The sequence below is a fragment of the Triticum urartu genome, chromosome 7 (assembly GCF_003073215.2).
Source record: "Triticum urartu cultivar G1812 chromosome 7, Tu2.1, whole genome shotgun sequence".
In the NCBI taxonomy this organism is placed as follows: Eukaryota; Viridiplantae; Streptophyta; class Magnoliopsida; order Poales; family Poaceae; genus Triticum; species Triticum urartu.
In genome coordinates this window covers 21,719,013-21,745,118 of record NC_053028.1, presented here as the reverse complement: position 1 = coordinate 21,745,118, position 26,106 = coordinate 21,719,013, and the positions used below count along the sequence as shown (strand labels likewise).

General features: G+C 44.1%; 1 protein-coding gene across 1 annotated transcript; it reads left to right on the top strand.

The window, feature by feature from the left end:
* The first annotated feature begins 22,510 nt into the window (after positions 1-22,510).
* Positions 22,511-23,448, top strand: LOC125520175 (probable protein phosphatase 2C 37). Its single transcript, XM_048685016.1, has 4 exons — positions 22,511-22,609; positions 22,687-22,989; positions 23,113-23,215; positions 23,369-23,448. The coding sequence occupies exons 1-4, from the start codon at positions 22,511-22,513 to the stop codon at positions 23,446-23,448; spliced, it is 585 nt and encodes a 194-aa protein (XP_048540973.1).
* The last annotated feature ends 2,658 nt before the right edge of the window (positions 23,449-26,106 follow it).

The following is a 26,106-nucleotide window of genomic DNA, read 5'->3' as shown; positions in this document are numbered from 1 at the left end:
CAAAACCCATCCTCTCCAAGACATAGCATCTTGCATGGCATGGGATAAGCTACTCAAATTGTAAAAGATGGAAATTACACGTTGAAATAGTTCAAGTCATGCTTAATTACGAAAAAAACACACTTGTCGTCGTTGTGTACCGTTTCAACATCGAAGGTGTCCTCGAGCTTAATGTTGAAGCGCCGATCTTCGTCCAGGTGAGGCCTGTCGCACAGACCTCGGTCACCGTGGCACCAGTCGCACTCCCCCGGGAGACTTTCGTCGTGCGATTACGATATTTCTATGTTCATAATTCAAATAGTAAACTTGTACGATTAAATATATGTACTAAAAAAAACCTATAAGCTATCAACTAATCAAATGCATATGCCTTGCATAGTGCTCTCCAATTTTAGCATTCAAAGTAGGAGTAGTTTTCCAATTTGAGCATTCAATAAGCAAAACCAAATCGTAAAATAAAGTAGTATTCAAATTCATGCATTCAATTATAAGCAAAACTACAACATCTCTTGCATCCGTACATCATCGAATATTATCACTAATACACCTCGAATAATATCATACACATAGCATCGCTAATACAGCTAGCTAGAACCGTAGCGCCCGACGGGTATCGGCGCGGGCGGTGGACAATCAAAGAGAAGGAACCATCACAGGATCATAGCTCCAGTGAGATCCCTGAAAAACCTGCCAGGTATTGTCGAACCTGCCCTCCAACGCAACCATGTAGCGACGGACGTGCTCGTCCTCCTCGCTGACACAGTGACGTACCACCTCCGCGGTGTCTGGAAGCCTCGGCACCGTCACTAGCCCATGCGACCGCCACCTAACAAGGTTCGAGTCAAGGACGGGCTGGCTCCTCACCAACTTACGCCCCCCGCAAGGTAGCACCTCCCCATACCAGCCCGGCGGAGCCCAGTCTCGGACATGGCCCCTCTGATCAAGCAGGCCTCCTCCGCCGAGTCCACAATGAGGATGCGGGATAGGCATCATCGACGTCGATACGGGAATAATTTCTTCAACTAAAAAAATAAACTAGTTCTATTAATTTTCTTGCTAAAAATGAACTACTTACATAATAAAATAAAGTAGTTTTGTTAAATCAACTAGTTCAACTACTAAGCACTTATTATAAATAAAATAAAGTAGTACTTACTAAAGATAAACTACTTCTATATATAGTAAAATAAAGTAGTTTTATTAAATCAACTAGTTCAACTACTAAGCACTTACTATAAATAAAATAAAGTAGTACTTACTAAAAATAAACTACTTCTATAGTAAAATAAAGTAGATTTATTAAATCAACTAGTTTAACTACTAAGCACTTACTAAAAATAAACTAGTTCTATTATTTATCGACCCCCCCCCCCTCCTCATGTCGAAGAAGAAAATAAGAAAAAATAGAGGAGAAGAAGAAGAAATAGAATATCGATTTTTCTTCTTCTCCTCTATTCCTTCTCCTTCTTTTTTTTTTCTTCTTCTTCCTCTTCTTAATTTTCTTCTTCTTCCTTCTTTCTTTTTCCTCTTTTCTTCTTTTTCCTTATTTTCCTTCCTCGACGACCCACACCCTAAACATTACAACTAATGACAACGATTTCGCTTGCATACATATGAATAAATATGATCGATCATCTATCAACAATAAAAACATCATATGATAGATGAACAAAAAAATTCATATGATCATATATATATATATATATGCAGAAAAAACACCATATATGACCCTGAACAAAAAATCATCATATACGCATACATATATATCCATACATCAACATTACATCAACATATATGCAAAATAAATCATACATACGCAGAAAAATAACATATATGCGGGGGCCACGGCGGCCACGTCCACGGCGGCGGCGGGGGGGGGGGGGGGGGGGGGGGGGGGGGGGGGGGGTGGGGGGGGGGGAGCAGGGGCGCGGGGGCTCACTGGCGGCAGTGGCGACGGCGAGATCAGGGCCAGCCTGTGGCAGAGGCGGCACGCGCGGAGTAGGGCAGGGGTCGGCGCGGGGAGGCGATGGAGAGGTCGGGGAGGCTGTCGGTGACGGCGAGGTCGCGGAGGCGTCGGCGATGGCAACGGCGACGACGACGAGGAGCGGGCGGTGATGGGGCAGGGCGCGGCGACGGCGGCGGCAATGGGGCAGGGCGCGGCGACGGCGGCGGCGACAACGACGAGCAGCGGGCGGTGTCAGGGCGCGGGGAAACTGCGATGAAACTGAAAATTTTCACAAGTCTTGCTTTTATATACACGAAGCATTGGGTCCTGGTTCATGGCACCAACCTGGACCAATGCCCCCCTTTAGTCCCGGTTGGTGCCACCAACCAGGACCAAAGGTCTCTTTTCAACATCCCAAAGGGCGGGAAGTAGAGGCCTTTGGTCCCGATTTGTGCCACCAACCGTGACTAAAGGGGGGCATTGGTCCCGGTTGGTGCTACGAACCGGGCCCAAAGGCACCCTTTCATCCCGGTTGGTGCCACCAACCGGGACCAAAGGTCGTGTACTGGAACTGCCGCAGTTCGGGGGATGTTTAGTCCCACCTCGCTAGGCGACGGCGGCGGCAATGGGGCAGGGCGCGGCGACGGCGGCGGCGACAACGACGAGCAGCGGGCGGTGTCGGGGCGCGGGGAAACTGCGATGAAACTGAAAATTTTCACAAGTCCTGCTTTTATATACACGAAGCATTGGTCCTGGTTCATGGCACCAACCTGGACCAATGCCCCCCTTTAGTCCCGGTTGGTGCCACCAACCGGGACCAAAGGTCTCTTTTCAACATCCCAAAGGGCGGGAAGTAGAGGCCTTTGGTCCCGATTGGTGCCACCAACCGTGACTAAAGGGGGGCATTGGTCCAGGTTGGTGCTACGAACCGGGCCCAAAGGCACCCTTTCATCCCGGTTGGTGCCACCAACCGGGACCAAAGGTCGTGTACTGGAACTGCCGCAGTTCGGGGGATGTTTAGTCCCACCTCGCTAGGCGAGAGGGGCTCGGAGTAGTTTATAAGCCCTGCCGAGCCGACCACTTCGAGCTCCTCTCTACTGCAGGCTTACGGGCCTAAATCCACTCTCTGTGCCTGCGGGCCTACTGGGCCTACTGCGGGCCTGCATCCTGGCCCAACTAGCGGGTTTCTAGTGGTATGAAGGCCGTGGTGGCCTAGTAGGCGGCATTTTTTTAATTGTTTTCCAGTTTTTTGTTATCTTTTTTGTTTTATTTATTTTTATTTTTTCTACTTACAGCAAAATACTTACTAGTTTTTCAGTTATTCTTTTTGGTTTTAGGTAATAAAAATTATACACTTTCTGTTAGTGCCATTAATTTTCCAATTTGAATAGTTTAAATTTGAATTCTTTAAAATTTGTTTGAATCACTAGTTTGTGATTAACTTTACTATAAAAATAGATTCTGGAGTGATTCTTTTTCCTGCTATTTAATATTACTGTGTTTTATTATATATTCAAACACAGTCTTCGCTATTTTAGTCTCTAACAAAAGAAATATTTTTGATAATTACTTTTACTATTAAAGTTTCTAACAAAAAAGTTCCTTATGAAAATTCTTGTTGCTTATAATGTTTTGAACAGAAAATACTTTGATAAATTTTTTTTGACTAACTACTGCAAGGCACAGCCCCACAGTCTTTTATTCCAAAGAAAAACAATAGTCCAATACAAGTTAACTATATACAGGAAGAAACAAAAAAGAAGGCCAGGGGAGGCAAACTTACCGATACCTACCTATACAAAGGAAGACTCAAGGTAACCCATCCAACTAGGTTAGAAGGAGGGGTCTGACATGAGCCTTAACTCTATGGGAAAGCAAAGTTAAATCATGTACAAATTTACAACGCCATGCACTAAACGTAGGTCGTTCCCCTCTGAAAGTCCTTCTATTCCGAAGAATCCAAATGTTCCAAGCTGCTGTGAACACCACCTCAAAAAAGAAGCTTTGAGCAAATCGTTGCCTGTCCAAAGAAATGCATTGATGCACATTAGAGCCACCAGACCAGTTAATCTGCAGATAGGTCCAGATTCTTGTACTGAAGTTGCAGGAGAAGAACAGGTGTTGATGATCCTCATATATATGCTGGTGGCACAACACACAAAGATTATCTGCATCCCCAGCCCGCCAATGCCTCCTCACTAGTAGGTCCTTGGTGTTGAGTCTATCAAAGAATAGGAGCCAAGCAAAAACATTGATTTTCAGCATGCATCGACTGCTCCATAACGATTTGCAAGGCTGAATGGTGGCCATATGAGAATGCATGATGGTATAGTAGCTCTTTGACGTGTAAGCTCCTGTGCATCCCACCCAAGACCAAACATCATTAGCCAACGGGTCCCTAGCCAAATTGTTCACCCAGGAGGTTGGGAAATAGGCAGCTGAAAAAAGGAGGCCCTATCTTGACTGTCAAGGAAATCTGCCACTGAAATCTTATCATCCATAGCAAAAGAGAACAATCGGGGCAATCTTTGTCTCAAAGGCATCGAAGAACCACCCAAATTCCAAGCATCAGACCAGACCAGAACCGAGTCCCCTTTGTTAACTGAAATAGAGGCAACAGCTCTGTAATTATCAGCTAACTTAAAAATATCCTTCCACCAAAAAGAGCCACATAGTATAGTGGCATGAGGGACAACTCCATCATAGTATGAATCCCAGAACAAGGATACCCAGGGTATATCAGCTTTATTGTAGAATTTATGTAGGTGTTCAATGAGGAGCCCTTGGTTCTGAAGCTGCAAATTGATGACCCCCAATCCCCCTTTTTCCTTAGGTCTGCAAACCATATCCCATGCAGCAAGGGATTGCCTCGGTGTATCGGAGTTCCCTCTCCAAAGACAATGGCGCATGGTCCGTTCTAATTGCTTGATGATGCCAGGTGGAATTTATAGGGAGCAGAGGAAATATATAGGCATGGAAGAAAGAACCGATCTCAGCAACTGGAGCCTGCAACCTTGGTTTAACATAGCTGAACTTGCAGTCAAGCGCCTCTCAAGTGAATCCACCAAAGGCATCAGATCAATGATCGTGGGTTTTGTCGTTCCCAAAGGGAGACCAAGATAGGTGTAGGGCAAAGATCCTAGAGTACACTGAAAGACCTGAGAGAGCCGAAGGGCATCAGCTTCAGGGACATTAATAGGTACCATCATGGATTTAGCAAAGTTAACTCTGAGACCAGTAGATTCAGCAAAAACATGTAACATGTCCCCGAGGGCTACTAACTGGGCTTCATCGGCAGGAAGCAACAAGATTGTATCATCAGTGTAATGGATTATTGGAAAATCCTTGTCATTGCATTCAATCGGCAGAGAGAGAATACCATCAAGCAGCATCTTGTTGACAACAGACTGTAACAAGTCTGCTGCCAAAACAAAAAGCAACGGAGAAAAAGGGTACCCTTGCCTAACCCCACGCTTACACATAAAGTGATTGCCGGGGATGCCATTTAGTAGTACCTGAGAGTCACCAGAGGATAAAATTTCCTTGACCCAACCAATCCATTTAGGGGGAAAACCTTTGGCACTAAGAAGGGCCAGAATAGCCTCATGCTCAACAGTATCAAAGGCCTTAGCAAAATCCAACTTTAAGAGAATGATTGGCTTCTTTGATTGCTTGCACTGATATATGTACTGGAACGCCCAGGCCAAGAAATCCTGAATAGACCGATGCTTCAGAAATCCATATTGGTTCTTGTGTATGCACTTGAGGATTACCTTCTGTAATCGATTAGCCAGCAATTTAGTAAGGAATTTGAGGCAGGTGTTAGTTAAGGAAATAGGCCGGAAATCATTAGGACCCATTGGCGCCAACATTTTGGGAATGAGGGTGATGAAGGAGGAATTGATGTTCTGCAAGCTAATCCTCCCCTCAAAAAAGTCCTTAACTAACTGTCTGAAATCTTCCTCAATAATAGTCTAACATTTTTTGACAAACATACCATTAAAACCGTCAGGCCCAGGTGCCTGATCAGTGGGCAGATCTTTAAGCACCACAGAAATCTCCTCATCAGAAAAGGGACCATCCAAATCATCAATCCCCAAGACAGGGGCAATCAGACAGGAGAGATCAAAACCCATGGAGATACCCTGCGCTTGGCCCATTCTAGACTTAAAGGAGTTCCATAAAATTCCTGCCATTTGGTCATGATCACTGACAGAAGAACCATCCTCTCTCTGCAGTGAGGAGATTGAGTTACGTCTAAGCCTCTCCGAGGCCATAGCATGAAAGAGCTTGGAATTTTCATCCCCCACCATGATATATCTAATAGTGCACCTCTGCTTCCAGTATATATGGTGCAGTTTTAGAATGCGTTCATACTGAAGCTTGACGATTTTTCTGAAGTTAAACTCAGGTCTGGTTAGGGGTCTAAGTTCCTCAGTGGCCAACCCTTTTAAGGAGGAAAGATTAGTGCTCCACTTCTTGAGTGCAAATCTCAACCTCTTGAATTCAACAGACAAAGTGGCAGGTGCAGATAAACCCACAGCAACGGGCTCCTCGCAAGAGGTCCTAACACAATCAAAGAAACCTGGCATTTGCACCCAAAAATTCTCAAAGCGGAAGATCTTCGACTTTGGGATAATGGTATCAATTGACACAACACAAGGCACATGATCAGAGGAGGTTTTAGCCAAAGGAAAAACTACTGTATTCAGATAGGCAGATATCCAGTCTGCAGTAGTGAAAAACCAGTCCAATTGCTCTAGGAGAGGCTGCTCCTGCATGTTAGACCAGGTGTAGGCTCTGCCTTTCAGTGGTAACTCAAGCAAACCAAGGTGGCCGATGATCTCATTGAACAAAAAATTTCATTAACATCTCCCCCAGGCCTATTCCTATTATCCAACAAACGGATAAAGTTGAAATCCCCAAGTAGGAGCCAGTTTAGATCCACAGGTATAGGAAGGTTATACAACCACTGAACAAACTCATCCCGTTGAGGCCCTTGGCACGGGCCATAGACAAACACCAAAGTCCAGGTTTTCAGAACTGTGCACAGACTTGAAAGAAATAACGAGGCCAAAGCGTTGTACCTCAACCAGAGTGCCACTAAAAACTGCGGAATTCCAAATAACCAGGAGACCACCTGACGCTCCCACAGAAGGGGAAAAGGCAAAATGATCAAATCTACGCGGGCAAAAAGCACGTATTGAGCGCATATCAAAATGCTCAACCTTAGTTTCCTGCAGGCAGATGATAGAACATTTGCTCTCCTCAATTTTAGCCCTAACATCTCTTTGCCTGTCCTCAGAGTTCAGCCCGTGCACATTCCAGCACAGAACTCGCCAATTACGATAAGACGTATGATCCATGAACACAAGAATAAAAGCCTAGTAAACTCATAACTGCATAATAGAATGAGAAGCAGAGCTTGACAAAATTCAGCCAAACCACAGATAAACCTAAAACACATAAGTCTATGATAAAAACGACCCAAAAGAACCGAGGTCTCTAAACCCTCCCCCATCCTAAATAAATAAGATCAATCATCATTGGAAGGCTTGGTAGAATCGTCAGACTCTGGGCCCGCCATAAGCTTGGCCACCGTAAGATCTTCTAGAGGGATTTGCAGCGCCTCACCCAGCAGCTGCAGAGTAGAGATAGGCGTCGGAGGTGGAAGCGCAACTCCATCGTCGTCCGAATCCGGTACTGGAAGGCGTGGCTTCTTGGCCCGAGGTCGATGAAGGCTTGAAGACTTCACCGAGATGGCAGAGGTGGGCTTGAATCCTGTCGCCTTGGCGCAGCTCCGAGTTACCCGTCTAGTGGAGAAATCTGGCTCTGCAGCAACCAACTAGACAGCCTTGTGGGATTTGCAGGATGTGCGTTTGCCAAGGATAGGAGGAATCTGAGCCTGGAACTGGAAATCCCCCGAAGGAATATCCTGGCTGGGCGGCTGCTCATCAACGTGCTGTACATCCTGATTAGACGGCTCTGGTTCATACATGGTGTGTGACTGCGGCTGAAGCTTCTCAACTATAACTGAGGACCTTTTCCTTGGAACGCACAGGGCAGACGAGAAGAATCCAGCAGATGCCATCTTGATGATAAAATCCAGCTCAGTCGCCCAAGGCCAAAAGCACTTGGGCAAGACAAAAGGCGGGAGCACCGACAAAGAAGGAGAGCCGGGGATCCGTGCAGAAACAATCTCAGGTAACATCATGCGGAAGGTTCGTTCCCAGATCATGTGTGGCGGCAGAACCGGCCCGTAGACCACACGCACAATTCCCAACTGAATTGGATCGACCACAGGCTGGTGGAATTGCTGCTGAACCTCCAAATTGAGACCATGTTGATCCATCCGCGCCACGGAGCCAGAGGAACCAAAAGATGGCGCGTCCATGACCATAGAATTCTATTCAACCTCCTCCTCATTCTGCGCGGCGTCCTGAATATTATCCACAGGCTGATTCTGAGCTTGTTCTTCCCAAGCACCCCATCCCTCATCCTGCTGAACATTGGGTTCCCAACCATTGAAGCCTTGCTGAAGTGGCTGATGGTTTGGCGGGACAGCATTCCACCCTAAAGCTGGGTAAGGTGGCACAGCCCAAAAAGGTTGCGGGGGTTTTTCTCCAGGCATAGGGTGTGGATTACCATCCAACGGCATCGGATCTTCGTCCGACCCAATCATGGCTTCAGCAAACTCAGCAGATAATATGTAGCATGTAGACGTCCAAGACACAATCGTACCACCCCAATTAGCAAACTCTCGGAAAACCACATCGCGAGGAACCAAAGCATTGTCTGGAAAAGAAGCTCTGACAAGGGAGCGGGCGCGTCGACGGTCGGTGTGGTTCCAATAATGAAACTGGCCAAAAGTTCCGACCACATCAGCAAGACCCTGTGTGTTCCGATAATCCAAGGGGATGCCAATGAACATAAGCCAGACTGTACGATAACCATGCAGCGCACGAAACCCCTCACCATGGTCATGCGGAATAAATCTGACAAAGAACTCTTCTCCCTCCTCATCTAGACCCAAAGGAAACGACGGGTGCAAAGTAAAGGATTCACGGACTACTGGGTCATCCATCTCAAACAGGCCAACTCCACGAACCCATGGCTGAGCAGAACGTACCAGAACTTGCAGGGTCAGGGTGATGAAGTGAAGAACTTGTTCCCGCCTGATGGCCACCATATGAGCAGGAGGCACTGGCTCAACAATGGCCACCATGAACTGCTCATGCATGCGCGAGGGTGGCTGCTGGGAGGTGAAGTAGGTGCGTGGCAATCTGTCTCCGCCACCGTCGATGATGTCGTAGCCGGCCGGAAGAAAACGCCACGGGTCAAGAGCATAGACCGCCATTAAGAGATCAGGCGAAGAGACCACACGAGGTTGCAGTGGAGGTGGCGACGACGATGGAGGAGAAGCAGATTGGGGTTTTTTGGGGGGCGGCGGTGGATTGGAAGGCGGAGAGGCCAGCTGCTCTGTTCGGGCGCGAGAAACGGAACCTGGCGATGGGACTTTGGGCACCCAGATGGACGACTCGGGCGGTTGGCGGACGCAATCCTTTTTAATGTGACCAGACCTAAAACACTTGCGGCACTGGACCAAGTTGGTGCAGGTCGCTGAAGTGTGGGCCATACCCAAACAATGTTAGCAGTCCCAAAATTTGGCAGCGAGGTCTTCAATCATCTCATCAAAACTCTACAGATCGGAAACAATATCCTATGGGGAGGGAATATGAGCAGCCTGAGTTCCAGCATCAATAGAATCATCATCAGATATGTCGATTGGGGCATTGACAGTATCTGGGCCCAGGGTGTCAAGGCTAGGTGGGCCAGCGGTATCTAGATCAATAGGAAAATCATTTGAACCCGAGAACTTTGGCCCAACAATAATTTGAAAATCCCAGGAGATCCGGGCGATGATGGAACCGAACGTGGAGACTCTGGAGAGGGTGGCAAAGATCCGAATTTGATGGCCACCGGCGGCGAGGGTGTGTGCATCTCCGGCGAGGAAGGCTCCTCATCAGAATTAACCAAATACCTAGCCTCCCAAACAGTTAAACAATCTTGTGAAGAGGCAGGATAACGATAACCTTTGCACGCCTCATAATTAAAGAACGTGGCAAACCTAAGTTTCTTCTTGGAACCCATAGTGGATTTGAGAGAAGACTTGGCCGGAGGGTTTTGCATTGGCTAACAACCCTAACTTGGCTCTAGCCTAAGAGGGACTAACCAAGATCCATTCCTGTTGACACTCTAATTGCCAACGCTTATACTCTTGCTCCCAATCAGGACCCCCACGTCCCCAAAGATGAAAGAAACACTTAAAATGGTCGCACACAAAGGATCGTTGATGCAGGATGGAAAACCCAACATCCTTGCAAGAGACATGGAAGGAGAATACACGGCCACGCAGGCAAGATACCTTGAGCGAAGAACAATACCCTCCAAGAGCAGCTTCAAGAGAGAGGCCAACATTATCCTCATCCAGACGGAAAGAACTCCGAGCAAAAGATACCACCATGATGAAGTGGCCAGATCTTTCCGTAGGATGCACAGTCCTCCGGAAAGAGCGCCAGATCTCCTGAGAAAGGGCCATTCCGGGGGAAAAATCCAGCCACAGCTAGATTGATGCATGCGCCGCCATGAAGATGACAACCAGAAGAAAGAGGGGAGGACGCTGGAGCGAGTGAGCGGATCAGAAGACCTACCCCACGGTTGAACGTGGAGATCGCCGGCGTGGAGGGTGGATAGGGTTTAGGTCGGTGGTGGGGGGTGGGAGGAGCCATTTTTTAGTTGCATAAGTTTTGTATAATTTTAGTCTTAACAATACTAGAGGTTTATAAAACTTTTTAGTTGATTCCTTTTGCTATTAGAGTTTCATAAAGTTTTCTAGTTCATTCTTTTTTCTACTAGAGTTTCATTAAAGTTTTCTAGTTCATTCTTTTAGTTTATTATTTTTGCTATTAGAGTTTCATAAAAGTTTTCCAGATCATTCTTTTTTATATTAGTTCATTCTTTGAGCTAAATGACCCTGAAATTGAAAATCACTTCAGATGAACTTTGAAGAGGTTGAAAATTGGCATGGTATCATCGTTTCACCCACATAGCATGTGCTAAAAAGTTGAGAGGGTTGCGGACAAAACTGGATGCAATTCGTGTACAAAAATGGACAACCTCTTTTGAATTATCAGGGTTTCGGATGAAAACTCATCTGTTACAAAGGGATTTCATTTTTTTGAACTTATTTGAGCTGCAGAATTTTTGTGTGTTCAAAATGCACCATTCAAAGCCACCTCATCAATTTTCAACCCTTTCATACTTCATTTGTTACTTTTCATGCATTTACTAATTTGGTTGAGCTAAATGACCCTGAAATTGGAAAGTATTTCAAATGAACTCTGAAAAGGTTGAAAGTTGGCATGGCATCATCATTTCACCCACATAGCATGTGCAAAAAAGTAGAGAGGGTTACAACAAAAACTGGATGCACTTCATGTACAAAACAGACAATCTCTTTGAAGTATCAGGATTAGGGTTTAGGGTTTAGGCATCATCATAATAGTTGTGGAGAGAGAAGTCTTCACTTTTTCTTCGCTTGTGCCCTTTGCTTATTGCGCTGTAACCATGGATAATCTTCATCGTTTATCAGGGTGCTTGGATCAGCCTTGACTTTGAAGGGAGGAATTTCATAAAACTTCTCATAATCTTCGGACATGTCTGTCTTGCCCTCCACTCCCACGATCTCTCTTTTTCCTGAAAGAACTATGTGGCACTTTGGCTCATCGTCTGATGTGTTCGTTTCCTTATCTTTTCTTTTTCTCGGTTTGGTAGACATGACCTTCACATAGAAAACCTGTGCCACATCATTGGCTAGGACGAACGGTTCGTCAGTGTACCCAAGATTGTTCAGATCCATTGTTGTCATTCCATACTGTGGGTCTACATGTACCCCGCCTCCTGACAGATTGACCCATTTGCACTTAAACAAAGGGACCTTAAAATCATGTCCATAGTCAAGTTCTCATATGTCCACTATATATGTTACCATAATATGTGTCCTTTCCCCTATTGTTTGCTGCATCAAAGCGGACACGGCTATTTTGTTTGGTGCTCTTTTGATCTTGGGTAATCGTGTAAATTGTATTCCCATTTATCTCGTATCCTTTGTAAGCCAATACAGTCGAAGATGGTCTCCTAGACAACGAGTACAGCTCATCACAAACAGTGTTGTCACCTCTGAGATGTGTTTCCAACCAACTGCCGAAAGTCCTGATGGGTTCACATGTAATCCAGACATCACACTGCTCTGGGTGTTTGGAGCGCAGACTGTTCTTGTGTTCATCGACATACGGGGTCACCAAGGTAGAGTTCTGTAGAACTGTGTAGTGTGCTTGAGACCAAGAATGCCCGTCCCTGCATATTATTGAGTCCCCTCCAAGCGTGCCTTTTCCAGTCAGTCTCCCCTCATACCGCGATATAGGGAGACCTATCTTCTTAAGGCTAGGAATGAAGTCAACACAAAACCCAATGACATCCTCTATTTGATGGCCCATGGAGATGCTTCCTTCTGTCCTAGCGCGGTTACGGACATATTTCTTTAGGACTCCCATGAACCTATCAAAGGGGAACATATTGTGTAGAAATACGGGGCCCAGAATGACAATCTCGTCGACTAGATGAACTAGGACGTGCGTCACGATATTGAAGAAGGATGGTGGGAACACCAGCTCGAAACTGACAAGACATTGCGCCACATCACTCCTTAGCCTTGGTATGATTTCTGGATCGATCACCTTCTAAGAGATTGCATTAAGGAATGCATATAGCTTCACAATGGCTAATCCGACGTTTTTCGGTAGAAGCCCCCTCAATGCAACCGGAAGCAGTTGTGTCATAATCACGTGGTAGTCATGAGACTTTAGGTTCTGGAACTTTTTCTCTGGCATATTTATTATTCTCTTTATATTCGACGAGAAGCCAGACGGGACCTTCATACTAAGCAGGCATTCAAAGAAGATTTCCTTCTCTTCTTTGGTAAGAGCGTAGCTGGCAGGGCCTTCATACTGCTTTGGAGGCATGCCGTCTTTTTTGTGCAAACGTTGCAGGTCCTCCCGTGCCTCCGGTGTATATTTTGTCTTCCTATACACGCCCAAGAAGCCTAGCAGGTTCACGCAAAGGTTCTTCATCACGTGCATCACATCGATTGAAGAGCGGACCTCTAGCTCTTTCCAGTAGGGTAGGTCCCAAAATATAGATTTCTTCTTCCACATGGGTGCGCGTCCCTCAGTGTCATTCGGAACAGATAGTCCGCTGGGACCCTTTCCAAAGATTATGTGTAAATCATTGACCATAGCAAGTACGTGATCACCAGTACGCATGGCAGGCTTCTTCCGGTGATCTGCCTCGCCTTTGAAATGCTTGACTTTCTTTCGACATTGATGGTTGGTCGGAAGAAATCGACGATGGCCCAGGTACACATTCTTCCTGCATTTGTCCCGGTATATACTTTCGGTGTCAGCTAAACAGTGCATGCATGCGTGGTATCCCTTGTTTGTCTGTCCTAAAAGGTTACTGAGAGCGGGCCAATCGTTGATGATTACAAATAGCAACACGTGTAGGTTAAATTCCTCCTGTTTGTGCTCATCCCACACACGTACATCGTTTCCATTCCACAGCTGTAAAAGTTCTTCAACTAATGGCCTTAGGTACACATCAATGTCTTTACCGGGTTTCTTAGGGCCTTGGATGAGAATTGGCATCATAATGAACTTCCGCTTCATGCGCATCCAAGGAGGAAGGTTATACATACATAAATTCACAGGCCAGGTGTTGTGATTGCTGCTCTGCTCCGCGAAAGGATTAATGCCATCCACGCTTAAACCAAGCCATACGTTCCTTGGGTCACTTGCAAACTCAGCCCAGTACTTTCTCTCGATTTTTCTCCACTGCGACCCATTAGCGGGTGCTCTCAACTTCCAGTCTTTCTTACGGTCCTCTCTGTGCCATCGCATCAACTTGGCATGCTCTTCGTTTCTGAACAAACATTTCAACCGTGGCATTATAGGAGCATACCACATCACCTTCGCAGGAACCCTCTTCCTGGGGGCTCGCCGTCAACATCACCAGGGTCATCTCGTCTGATATTATACCACAATGCACCGCATACCGGGCATGCGTTCAAATCCTCGTACGCACCGCGGTAGAGGATGCAGTCATTAGGGCATGCATGTATTTTCAGCACCTCCAATCCTAGAGGGCATCCGACCTTCTTTGCTGCGTACGTACTGTCGGGCAATTCGATATCGTTTGGAAGCTTCTTCTTCAATATTTTCAGTAGCTTCTGAAATCCTTTGTCAGAAACATCATTCTCTGCCTTCCACCGCAGCAATTCCAGTACGGTACCGAGCTTTGTGTTGCCATCTTCGCAATTGGGGTACAACCCTTTTTTGTGATCCTCTAACATGCGATCTAACTTCAGCTTCTCCTTTTGATTTTCGCACTATGTCCTTACATGAGCAATGAACCGGCGGAGATCATCATCATCGGGCACATCGTCTGGTTCCTCTTGATCATCAGCAGCTTCCCCCATTGCAGCATCACGATATTCAGGGGGCACATAGTTGTCATCGTCCTCTTCTTCTTCGTTGTCTTCCATCATAACCCCTATTTCTACGTGCTTCGTCGAAACATTATAGTGTGGCATGAAACCATTATAAAGCAGGTCGATTTGAAGGATTTTCCGGTCAGAATAAGGCTTCGTATTCCCACATATAGGGCATGGACAACACATAAAACCATTCTGCTTGTTTGCCTCAGCTACTTCGAGAAAATTATGCAGGCCCTTAATGTACTCGAAGGTGTCTGTCACCGTACATCCATTGCCGTTTCATCTGCGTGCATTATATATAATTATGTGTGTCAAAAGTAAGAAAATTAGACAAGTAACTATCTAAAGTAAGAATTGTTTTTCTTTCAGAAAGAAGATAAGAACAAGAGGCTCACCACGGTGGTGCCGGCGACGAGATCAGCGCGGGAGATCGACGGCGTGAAGACAGGGACGGGACGTGACGGACCGCTAAACCTATGCAAATCTCAGGGAAAATGGAGCTTGGAGGTCGAGCTTCGAGAGGAGAAAACTTAACTAGCGTGGCTCGGGCATTTCATCGAACACCTCATGTGCATAGGAGGTGAGCTAGAGCACACAAGTGCCCTCCCCTCGCTAGCCAAAAAAAAACAGAGCACTGTGGAGTGCTCTGCTGCGGCGAGGGGGTATATATAAGCAACTCATATGTCCCGGTTCATGGCTGGAACCGGGACTAAAGCTCCCCCTTCTGTCCCGGTTCTTGCCACGAACCGGGACCAATGTATGTGGGCCAGGAGGGAGCCCCATTGGTCCCAGTTCGTGCCAGGAACCGGGACAAATGGATCCAGACGATCCGGGGCCAATGCCCATGAGGCCCCGGTTGGCCCCTGGGCTCACGAACCGGGACGTATGCTCCCCATGGGTCCCGATTCATGGCTGAACCGGGACTAATGGGCTGTCCAGGCCCGAACCAAAGCCATGTTTTCTACTAGTCTAATTACGTATTATTTCATACCTTATTTATATGAGGTAGAGGATAGGAAGTCATATGGTATAATCCATCAATTACGTATTATTTTCTTCATTGTTTGTGCGAGGTGATGGAGAAAAAATGTCATATTTTATTATCATTACTTATCCTTATAATTACTAACTTAGCATCATGCATTGATTACGTATTACTTCCTTGAATAATTGTACTAGGTGGTGGAGAGGAAGACAATTCATATAATTCTAATAATTGATCACTCTTTATATATGAACTTATCAGCATGAATTAATTGAGTATAACTTTGTGGTAGAGATGAAGAGATTAATTATCTCTGCTGCATTGGAGGATTTTCTCTACAAATCTACCATATCTCTAATGAGAGCACACTAAGAGCCAGAGATGGCTTGATACTTTGTAACAAATAAAGCTAGTTAAATAAAGAAAGGAGAAACCAAGTTGCAAATAATATCTATTTTGAACCCTCGTTAACTTCAGTACTTGCAATAATGAGTAAGATACTAATGCTAACAAATAGAAGATATGCCTTTTCTCTCCATCAGTTAACAATGGAGGTGAAAATGATGAAACAATCAAACAGCAAGCCTTAGCACCACACCATGTCGCCACCGTGTGGGCCCCCTTGGATGTTCTATCCAAAACAGATGCAAGCAAGGGAAGCAGAAAATGTACAAGTAACCCCGCCATCCAGTCCTCTTCCTCTTCGTCACAACTTTTCAAAATAAATGTTCCGATTTTCAATGAACGAAAAGATTTCGGGTGCAGTATATATTAACACACAAATATAAGTAAACTACATCCACAGTCATTCCATATGCGTAAAAGTTGGGCAGCTTTCTGGGATACCCATGGAAGAACTACATGAGATGGGAGGGGGAAAGAATTGTAGGGAGGTTGGACGAGAGAAGAATGAAACATAAACCTTACATTCTTTTTAAGTAATATATATAATATAAGCAGAAATAGTGATTATGTACCATTTTATTATTACGGCAATGCTAATAATCTGATGTGGGATTTTTAAGCATAGCAATTCAAATGTTTTTCATGGAAAATTTAGTTTGCATGAGGATGGCAAATTTAGTTCACGAGGATGGCAATTTCCTGGAAAAAAATATAATAAGATGAACTGAGGTGGATTTGCCATGCCTGCGAACTAAAATTGCCATCATTAGCAAACACAAATTGCCATAAAACACGTTCAATTTGCCATGGTGAAAAATTGGACGCCGGATTTGTAGTGGAATCCTATTAGCAATGTGGTCCGGAACTTAAAAAATAGGTTTTATTTGGTAAGAACTTATCCTAACAAAGATAATATTATTTTATTTGCTAAATTAATCCTCCATTCCTAAATATAAGTCTTTTAAATATTTTAATACGAACAACATACAGATGTATGTACATCATGGTTTTGGGTACTGCAAGAGAAATTCAGATACCGAGCGGTAATTGCATTTCTCGCCGCCCCTTGAGAAATACCTATCTGAGCAAACAAATCCAAATGAATAATATGAATTTAGATGCTCAATGTATACTAAATTAACTTTGTTTCTCATTTAAGCCAAGATCCTTACTCTGGCGTAACCATGTTCGAGTCCTCCTACCGCAATTCTTTTTTTTCAGAATAGGTAAGTAAATAATGTGAAAAAAAAATGAGGACCCAAAGATTTGAAATCGCAACCTCAACACATATAAGGCCGCACTTGTTTGACGTACCACTGAGCTACTACCTCTTTTCCAAATAATATTAGTTCAAGATATTTTTATATTAATTTAAAAGAGTTTGAATTCAAAATTTAATTGTAAATTGCATCCGGAATTTGTTCGGTATTTCTCAGTAACCGTGGTTATCGAGAATATCACCCGCCCATGAGAAAATTTGACCATTTGGGATCCAAAATCTTGATATAGACATAATTTAATGTATATATTCACTCATTTAGCTCCGTATGTTCTCCATATTAAAATCTCTAAAAGGACTTATATTTAGGAACAAAGGGAGTAAGACATGCGGTAGTTGAGGTGGTTTTTAGGGAAACCATTAATTACCTATGTTAGTACTCCCTCCGTTCCTAAATATAAGTGTTTTTAGAGATTCCAATATATACTACATACGAAGCAAAATAAGTGAATATATACTCTAAAATATGTCTATATACATCCGTATGTAATGCTTATTGAAATCTCTAGAAAGATTTATTATTTAGGAATGGAGGGTACTAACTTATCATCATGTATTAATTGATTCCTTATTTGCACTATCGGATAGAAATACATATAGTAAATAATATCATTTATTGCAATTAAAGATTTGCTAACTTATCATCACGCTCTGATTGCAAATCATTTCCTTCTAATTTGTACGAATATTATTCATATAGTTAATTACTCTTTTTCTATAAACTTATCACCATGCATTAATTAAGTATAGACCACGATATTTGGCACATGTGTGCCATATAAGCAAAACTATCACACACACCTTTTTCCTTATCTCTATCTACATGCATGCATGGATTACCATGATTTCTCCCCTTTCCCGTGCACCCACTTCTTCTAATTATATGCATGCACTAGAGGACAAAAGAGTTGATGTCATCCTAGATTCTCCTTTTCCCAAAGATTTAAAATGTTTTGTAGCTCAAGCCGTCGGTCCGATGCAAAAACCGTTTTCACATAAAAGATTCGTCGCGACGAGATCTTCGAAACTAGATCCCATGTTGGTATGTTTCGACGAATTTTTCTAGGGGTCAAAAGTTACCACGTCTGTGCTACATAAGTTATCACGTCTGTGATATGCAAGTTATCGTGGTATTTTCACATAAGTTACCAGGGGCATAAAAATGGTTCTCCCACCATTTCCACATGCACATGCATGTCTACACAAGAGTACACAAAAGTTGATATCATTCTAGATTGTCCTTATTCTGAAAATTTAAAATGTTTTGTAGCTCAAACCATCGGTACAACGCAAAAAATCGTTTTCACATAAAAGATTCATGGCGACGAGATTTTCAAAACTAGATTTCATATTGGTATGTTTCGACGACTTCTTTTTGGGATTCAAAAGTTACGACACCTATGATATGCAAGTTATCATGGTATTTTTCACATAAGTTATTGGGAAACGTTTTTCATCAACTTTTTCCCAACTTGGTCAAACTTATCACGGTGTTTGTACATAAGTTATCGGGTACGTGACGCGTATATTATTGTGCTATTTTCACATAAGTTAGCAGAGTTATGTTTTTCAACAACTTTTTCCCCTCTTGATCAAAGTTAACATGGTGTTTGTACGTAAGTTATCGGGTATGTGGTTCATATATTACCGTGTTATTTTCATATAAGTTAGTGGGAGGGGGGGGGTTATGTTTTTCAACAACTTTTTTCCGACTTTGTCAAACTTACCAAGGTGTTTGTACATAAGCTATCAGGTATGTGGAGTTATTGGGGGTATGTTTTCAGCAACTTTGACCCCCTCCTCAGTCAAAGTTACCACGGTCTTTGCATGTAAATTATCGGTATGTGTTCCTATATTACCGTGTTATTTTCACATAAGTTACTGTGGTTATATTTTTCAACAAAAAAAAAATCCGACTTCGTCAAAGTTACCATAGTGATTTTACGTAAGTTATCAGGTATATGGTTCATATATTACAGTGCAATTTTCACATAAGTTAGCGAGGGGGTATGTTTTCAAAAACTTTTCCCCCTCCTTGGTCAAAGTTACCGCGGTGATTGTATATTACCATGATATTTTCACACAAGTTACCGAGGGGGGGGGGGGGGGGTGTTCAACAACATTTTTCTCTCCTTGGTTAAAGTTACCATGGTGTTTGGACATAAGTTATTGTGTATGTGATTCGTATATTATCGGGTTATTTTCGTATAAGTTACCAGGGGTATATTTTTCAAACAACTTTTTTTCCTCCTTGGTAAAAGTTACTGAGATGTTCCTACGTACTATTTTCACATAAGTCATTGGGGCTATGTTTTTCAACTACTATTTTCCCCCTTGATCAAAGTTACCACGGTGTTTCTACGTAAATTGTCGGGAATGCGGTTCGCACATTACCGTGCTATATTCACATAAGTTTTCAGTGGTATTTTGTCAATAACATTTTCCCCTCTTTGGTCAAAGTTATGCGTAAAGTATTGGGTAGGTAGTTCATATATTGCTGTTTTTACATAAGTTACAGGGGCATGTTTCAACAATTTTTTTTGCTCGGGTTCAAATTACCATGGTGTTTTCACCAAGTTCTCAGATTTGCGGTGCGTATATTATCATGCTATTTAAACTTAATTTACCATGTGTATATTTTCAAAAAAAAATCTTAACATGGTGTACATGGTGTTTCAAATTACCATGGTGTTTTCGCCAAGTTCTCAGATTTGCGGTGCGTATATTATCTGTGATACGTATATCCTCATGCTATTTCCACAAATTTTACCGGGTATCTTTTCAACAATTCTCTTCCCCATGACGAAAGTTACCACAGTGTTTGTACCTAAGTTATCTGGTATGTGGTGCATATATTATCATGCTACTTACAAAGAATTTACAATGTGTATGTTTTTAACAAATTTTTTCTCGGGTCCAAAAATACTGCGACGTTTGCACCTACATTATCAGGTCTACGGTGTGCATATTACCGTGTTATTTACACAAAAGTTACTGTTGTGTACTTTTTCAACAAATACAACAGAATATGGACATGGTTAATATGGGCAACATATGTTCATGGCACCTTAAGCAGAAATGAATAAAATACAATTTTGCTTGTTTAGAATGTCATGCTAAGATGCTAACCCAGGTCAATTACTCTCACAACAAAGATTCTGATGTAAACATGTTACTTTATAGAAGGCTTATGCATGTTCTGCATATGTACTAGATGAAAAATGTCACCATCCAACATTGGATGGTTCTCTGAACTAGCAGCAGGATGGTATGAGAAGGCCACATCCAGAACAGAGGTTGGACTTTCATATTCTTGTTCACAACATAAATTTAATTCACTATATAAACTATGAGCTAATCATGTGCACGTCGAAGACAATCAAAATTGTTGAGTATCGTATGGATGACTAAACTGAATCATGTCCAGATGTATGGAAGAAACCATACTCAATCAGACGGAACTACAAACTTTGGGAAAAAGAACAATGGCAAATAATCTTGATTACAGTCTGTTCTATCAAGGCAGAATAGCAATAGATCATAATAATGTGGTTATGTCACTGATACATGTGCTACATCGTGCATGTAGCAATCATTTTTGCACACCAGGATCGAGGCACATTTATGCGGCTTATTCTCTACTAGTACATCAGAATTCAGAAAAGTCCACCCGCAAAAAAAAAATCAGAAAACTCACCTACCTAGAATCTATACCTTACGGTTGATGCACTGGAGGGCTGCAGCCAGTGCCCGGGCCTATCAGTCCATGAAGGTGATGTCTAGCTTCCGCAGCTACACCTTCAGACTACTGCTGATATTGTATGGGATGAGCAAGACAAGGACGAGCTCGGACGTATGTAGAAGGAGGAGTCTGCTCGCTGATCTCAAAGAAACAAGCAGGACAGGAATGAGCACGGATAGGAACCTAGACAAGGACGAGCTCGGAGGTCAGCTCGACGGGGAAAGCGGCCAAGCCGGCGGCGTATGAGCAGAGGTGAGGTTGAGGGCGAGCAGCGGAGTTGAGATCAGATCGAATTACTGGGCATTGATGGCGTGGTCGACAGGGACGACCAGCCCGGCCGGCGGTCGGCTCGAGGACGAGCCACGGGATTGAGGTGGACGAATGCAGAGTATTGGCGAGTGGCGACTGCGGCCAACAAGAGTTTCCATCTTATCACGGCATGGTGCACGACTTTGATCAAGCGAATCGGTACGCTGGGTTCACTTAGCGGTGGCATACATGCGTGAATACGTACATCTCAACTCCATTTTCTGTGTTTCCAGCGCCTGAGTGGTGAGATCGCGACCTCGGCATCTACAAACGGACGGCATCCAGGTGGGTTGGCAGTTTTGCAAAAACGATTTGGGTTGCCACATACATATTTCGATTAAGTATTAGTTCCTTTTATATTTGTACAAAGGTGGTGGAGAGGAAGACATAGATGACGGTAACTATAGGCTTCAATTTTTTTTTTGAGATTACTATAGGCTTCAATTTAGTATCATATAGATTAGTCACTGGAGGAGGGTGATTTCTGAAACTCTGCCATATCTTTTAGGAGAGCACGCGAAGAGCCAAGGTAATATATTGGGATTGGCTTGATATACATGGTAGCAAATAAAAGCGAGTGAGATAAAGGAAGGACAAATCACCGCCGATCAAACCCGATGTGTTTTTATTCCCGAAAAGAATGTTCGTATGGAATCCTCCGTATATTTCTAGTACTTGCAATAATGAACAAGAAACTAATTAAGGGTAATAAATAGGGAATAGAAGATATGGCCATTTTCCATCAATGAACAAATAGAGGTGAAGATGAGGAAGCAGTAATGCAGCAAGCATTAATTTGCATCCAAAAGCGACGCGAGTACAAGTAATCTCCTTAGTGTTTGAGGAAGAGGTTCCTGCGCTCTATTCCCCCTTCCTCCTACTCCTCTACGAACGTCCGTTTCTGTGTAGCTCTACCCCTCACTCTTGCTAGCCTAGCCAAAATGAAGATGCTCTGCTGCTTCGCGATCGGCGCGAGACATGCTCAGCCTGTTCCTGGGAAGGATCAATCCGTCGTGACGGCCAGCGTCGGCGTGAACAACTTCCCCGCGGCCGGCCAGGGCGGAGTCGAAGCACCAAAGGGCTACGAGGAATGCCACCTGCCGGCGTGCCGCCTTCGCGGGAGCCCTCACCTCGCAACCGTCGCGAAGGAAAAGGAGGGCTCCGGTGCGGCAGTGCGGGCGGCGTGGCGCGGGGCGTACGGGGCGGCGGGGAAGCCGCGGGAGGACGCGGTGACCATGCAGGACACCGTGTCGATGCGCCCGTCCTTCTGCTCTTGGGTCGACGGCTCGCGCATGCACTTCTTCGCCGTCTTCGACGGCCACGGCGGCCCCGTGGTAACCTCTCTACGAACGTGGCCACACTCAAGCTCATCACCGACTTGTATGTACTCAGAATTTCCGTGGTGGTGCAGGTGTCGGTGGTGTTGAGGGACCACATGCACGCGATCCTGGCGGACGAGCTGACCCGCGCGGCCGTAGCCTACCGAAAGAAGCAGCAGCAAGACGAAGAGGCGGAGCTGTGCGCATGGAAGGGCGCGCTGAGGCGGAGCTTCGCGCGGGCGGACGAGCAGGCGGCGTCGGGGGTGCCGACGGGCACCGTCATGGGGTCCACGGCGGTGGTGGCGCTCGTGGTTCGCGGCCACATCCTCGTGGCCAACTGCGGCGACTCATGCGCCGTGCTCTGCCGCGCCGTCCCACTCTCCCAGGACCGCAAGGTGAGCATGCTGCTGGTGTCATGTGTAATTGTGTATTGTGTTTCTTTCCTCGTCCAATACGAGGTGCGCCTGTCCTTCTCCTCGCTGGGGATTAATGTGAGCTTGATGTGTATGTGGATGCAGCTCACACGGCTGGACGACATGGCGGCGCCCGGTGGCGCACGGATGTACCACTACGACGGGGTGCCGCGCGTGCAGGGGATCCTTAGCAGGTCGCGAGCTTTAGGTATGCACAAGTAGCGTTAACCTTCTTTCAAAATAGTTAATGTCTTTTTTTTGCGAGGTTAAAAAATTTTATGTCAAGAAACTAAAAAATGTCCACGCAAAAAAAATATAACAACAACTATCGTTCATGCATGTATGGAAAATTTGTTCTTAGCTATGCATGCGTCGTGTCATGTGACAAGCAAACAAAGAGTCCTTCCTGGCTTTGTCAGCTACTGCCTACTGCTCACTTAAAAAAAAAAAAGCTACTCCCTACTGCTCAATGCCTCTGTTAGCATTGGCCGTTCAATCGTCCTTATGAAATATATTTTTGCGACTATCTTTTTATGAGAAAGAAAGAAAAGCCTACTATATATTCGTCACGCTGGGTGAGGAATAGTTATTCTTCACCCACTTCTATTTTACCATCAATGCATCATAATTTTACGCTCCGTAAGTTTTGTCTTATTTTCGACGCAAAAAGAGACCCTAATAAAATATATAATCTCCGTAAAAAATATTTTATGTTATGTAAAATTACACACGTAAAAACATAGTCTAAAATACACATAAACTATAAATTTTCATGTCTTATGACCTATATTTTTTTATGTCAAATTTTACGTAGTGAATCAATAGGAATGTAACTATTTGAATTCCAAAAGTAATTTAATTATAAAATGATCGTAAGATTTACTTCGGTTGAAGAATAACTTATTCTGCACCCTGGGTGATGAATAGTAACACTATATATGACTATTCGTCACCCTGGGTGAGGAATAATTATTCTTCACCCCCTCTATTTTGCCATAAATGCACCGTAATTTTACGTTCCGTAAGTTTTGACTTATTTCTAACATAAAAAGAGACCGTAAGAAAATATATAATCGTCATAAAAAATATTTTATGTTATGTAAAATTACAAACGTAAAAACATAATGTAAAATACACATAAACTGTAAATTTTCTTATTTTATGACCTATATTTTTATTTTCTTATGCCAAATTTTACGTAGTGAATCAATATGAACGTAACTATTTGAAATATAAACGTAATTTAATTATGAAATGATCGTAAAATTACGTCGGGTGAAGAATAACTTATTCTGCATCCTGGGTGATGAATAGTAACACTATATATATATATATATATATATATATATATATATATAATAATGTGGTAATTTGTCAAGTAATTCATTTAATAAGTAAAAATATGTCGTTTTGCTCACATGCATTATTAGTGCTGGATTTGTTAAGTTCTTTTTTCGTGAATACATTCGATGCGTGTATCTTTGCATTGATAGAATAGAGAAAAGATTACATAGTGAAATCGTCAGGCCACGTACACAGAGAGGCATGGTCGATGATGCAAAGTGAGCGTTAGGAGCGTGTGTTCTGACCTAGGTGTTGCTAAAGTTCAGGTTACATGCAGCTGGAATTTTGTCTATTCTAGGCCAGCCTAATAGCAGTTTCAGAAATTCTTAACAAATCCTAAAGGCCCATGTAGTCCATTTATACAAGGTAAGAGGTGGAACTAAAGTTTAGTGTCACATTGCTAGTTTAGAGAGAGTTGGACCTCTTTATAAGGAAGGTTCTTTCCTCACATGTATGAGCATGAGAACAAGAGGGACATACGCGCGCCTCCTACGCTGCCCGCCTCGCCGCGACGCGGATTGCGGGAATGAGCCGAGCCGATGTCTAATGTTTTTCCAATCTGAATGGCTCGCCTCTTCGACTGAAGTCTGTTCCCTTCGTCTCCCTCTTCCGCTTCATCTCCCGTCGCTGGCCTCTCGCCTCCTTCTCTTGCGTCTATAAAGGGAGGTCGCTCCTCTCAGAGAGATGCACAAGAACTTCTTCCTCTCGCCACCGGTTCCAATCTCTGAACTACTACTGTCTTCCTGATCCCGGCTTGCGGCGTGCACCGCAGGTCGGGACAGTAGGCCTCCGAAACCGCACCTCTTTGAGTCCTGTACGGGAGAAGGGTGATAAGGTTTTTGTGGAGCGCTCCGCGCGACTACTGACTTCTTTGTCACGGACACCCGGACTCCGACGAAGACTTCTTTCCCAACGTCGACAACCTCCTCGACGACATGGCTGGCGAGGATGTCGACCCCAAGTCCAATGCTTCTACTGCTGCTGTCCCGTACGTGTTCTTGTTCTTTCTGTTCGGGGTCCTACCACAGTTCCATATTCTAGTGTTTGCCCTAGATATGTTAGGTTCTACTTCATAATTGCAACTTGCTTTACTATCTGATCTAGATATGTTTGGCTACAGTTCATATATGCAGATGCTATTTACATTCTCTCTATCAGATCGCATGAATTATTCTATCTCTGCTATATTAGTCATGCTTTATATAGTATTTCTGTTAATAAAATCATTCGGTAAATTGCTCATATTTCCAACACATGCAATATCCTGTCTCGCACTTTCGCACCAGTGGCAGCCCAACGACGTGCTTCGTCAACTATGACAGTGATAAGTCGTGCTACTACGTTTCCTTGTCTTGTGAGCACAGGACACGGAGAGGCTCGTGCTGAAAACGGCGGGAGGCAATGCGATCAATAGTCCAGCATCTGTTATGGGAAGCAAACCAGACGAAGAATTTGACATTGAGAGGCGCCAGTTGCGCCAGATCAAATGCCAGAAGGGGTCTAAGGTTGATCCAAGGAAAATCGCCTTGTATCAGGATTTTGCCAAGTATTGCCCATTCTCGAACGAACACCAGGAAATTGAGCCTGGTGCCACTATGAGGGTGAGCTGCTGGATGCGCCTCCACAAGTCGACATACCCAACCATGGCGATGGGGCCGCCATGGATATACCCAATCAAGGTGAATTCATCAAGGGCTTCGCAAACCAGCTGAGAGTGGTGACTCCTATGGGAAACAAGAGTTGCAATTGATGACA

Coding starts and splice junctions, on each gene's coding strand:
- LOC125520175 (XM_048685016.1), top strand. CDS start 22,511: ATGCAGGACACCGTGTCGATGCGCCCGTCCTTCTGCTCTTGGGTCGAC. Junction 22,610..22,686: donor ACGGCCACGGCGGCCCCGTG/GTAACCTCTCTA, acceptor GTGGTGGTGCAG/GTGTCGGTGGTGTTGAGGGA. Junction 23,216..23,368: donor TAGCAGGTCGCGAGCTTTAG/GTATGCACAAGT, acceptor ATTTGTTCTTAG/CTATGCATGCGTCGTGTCAT.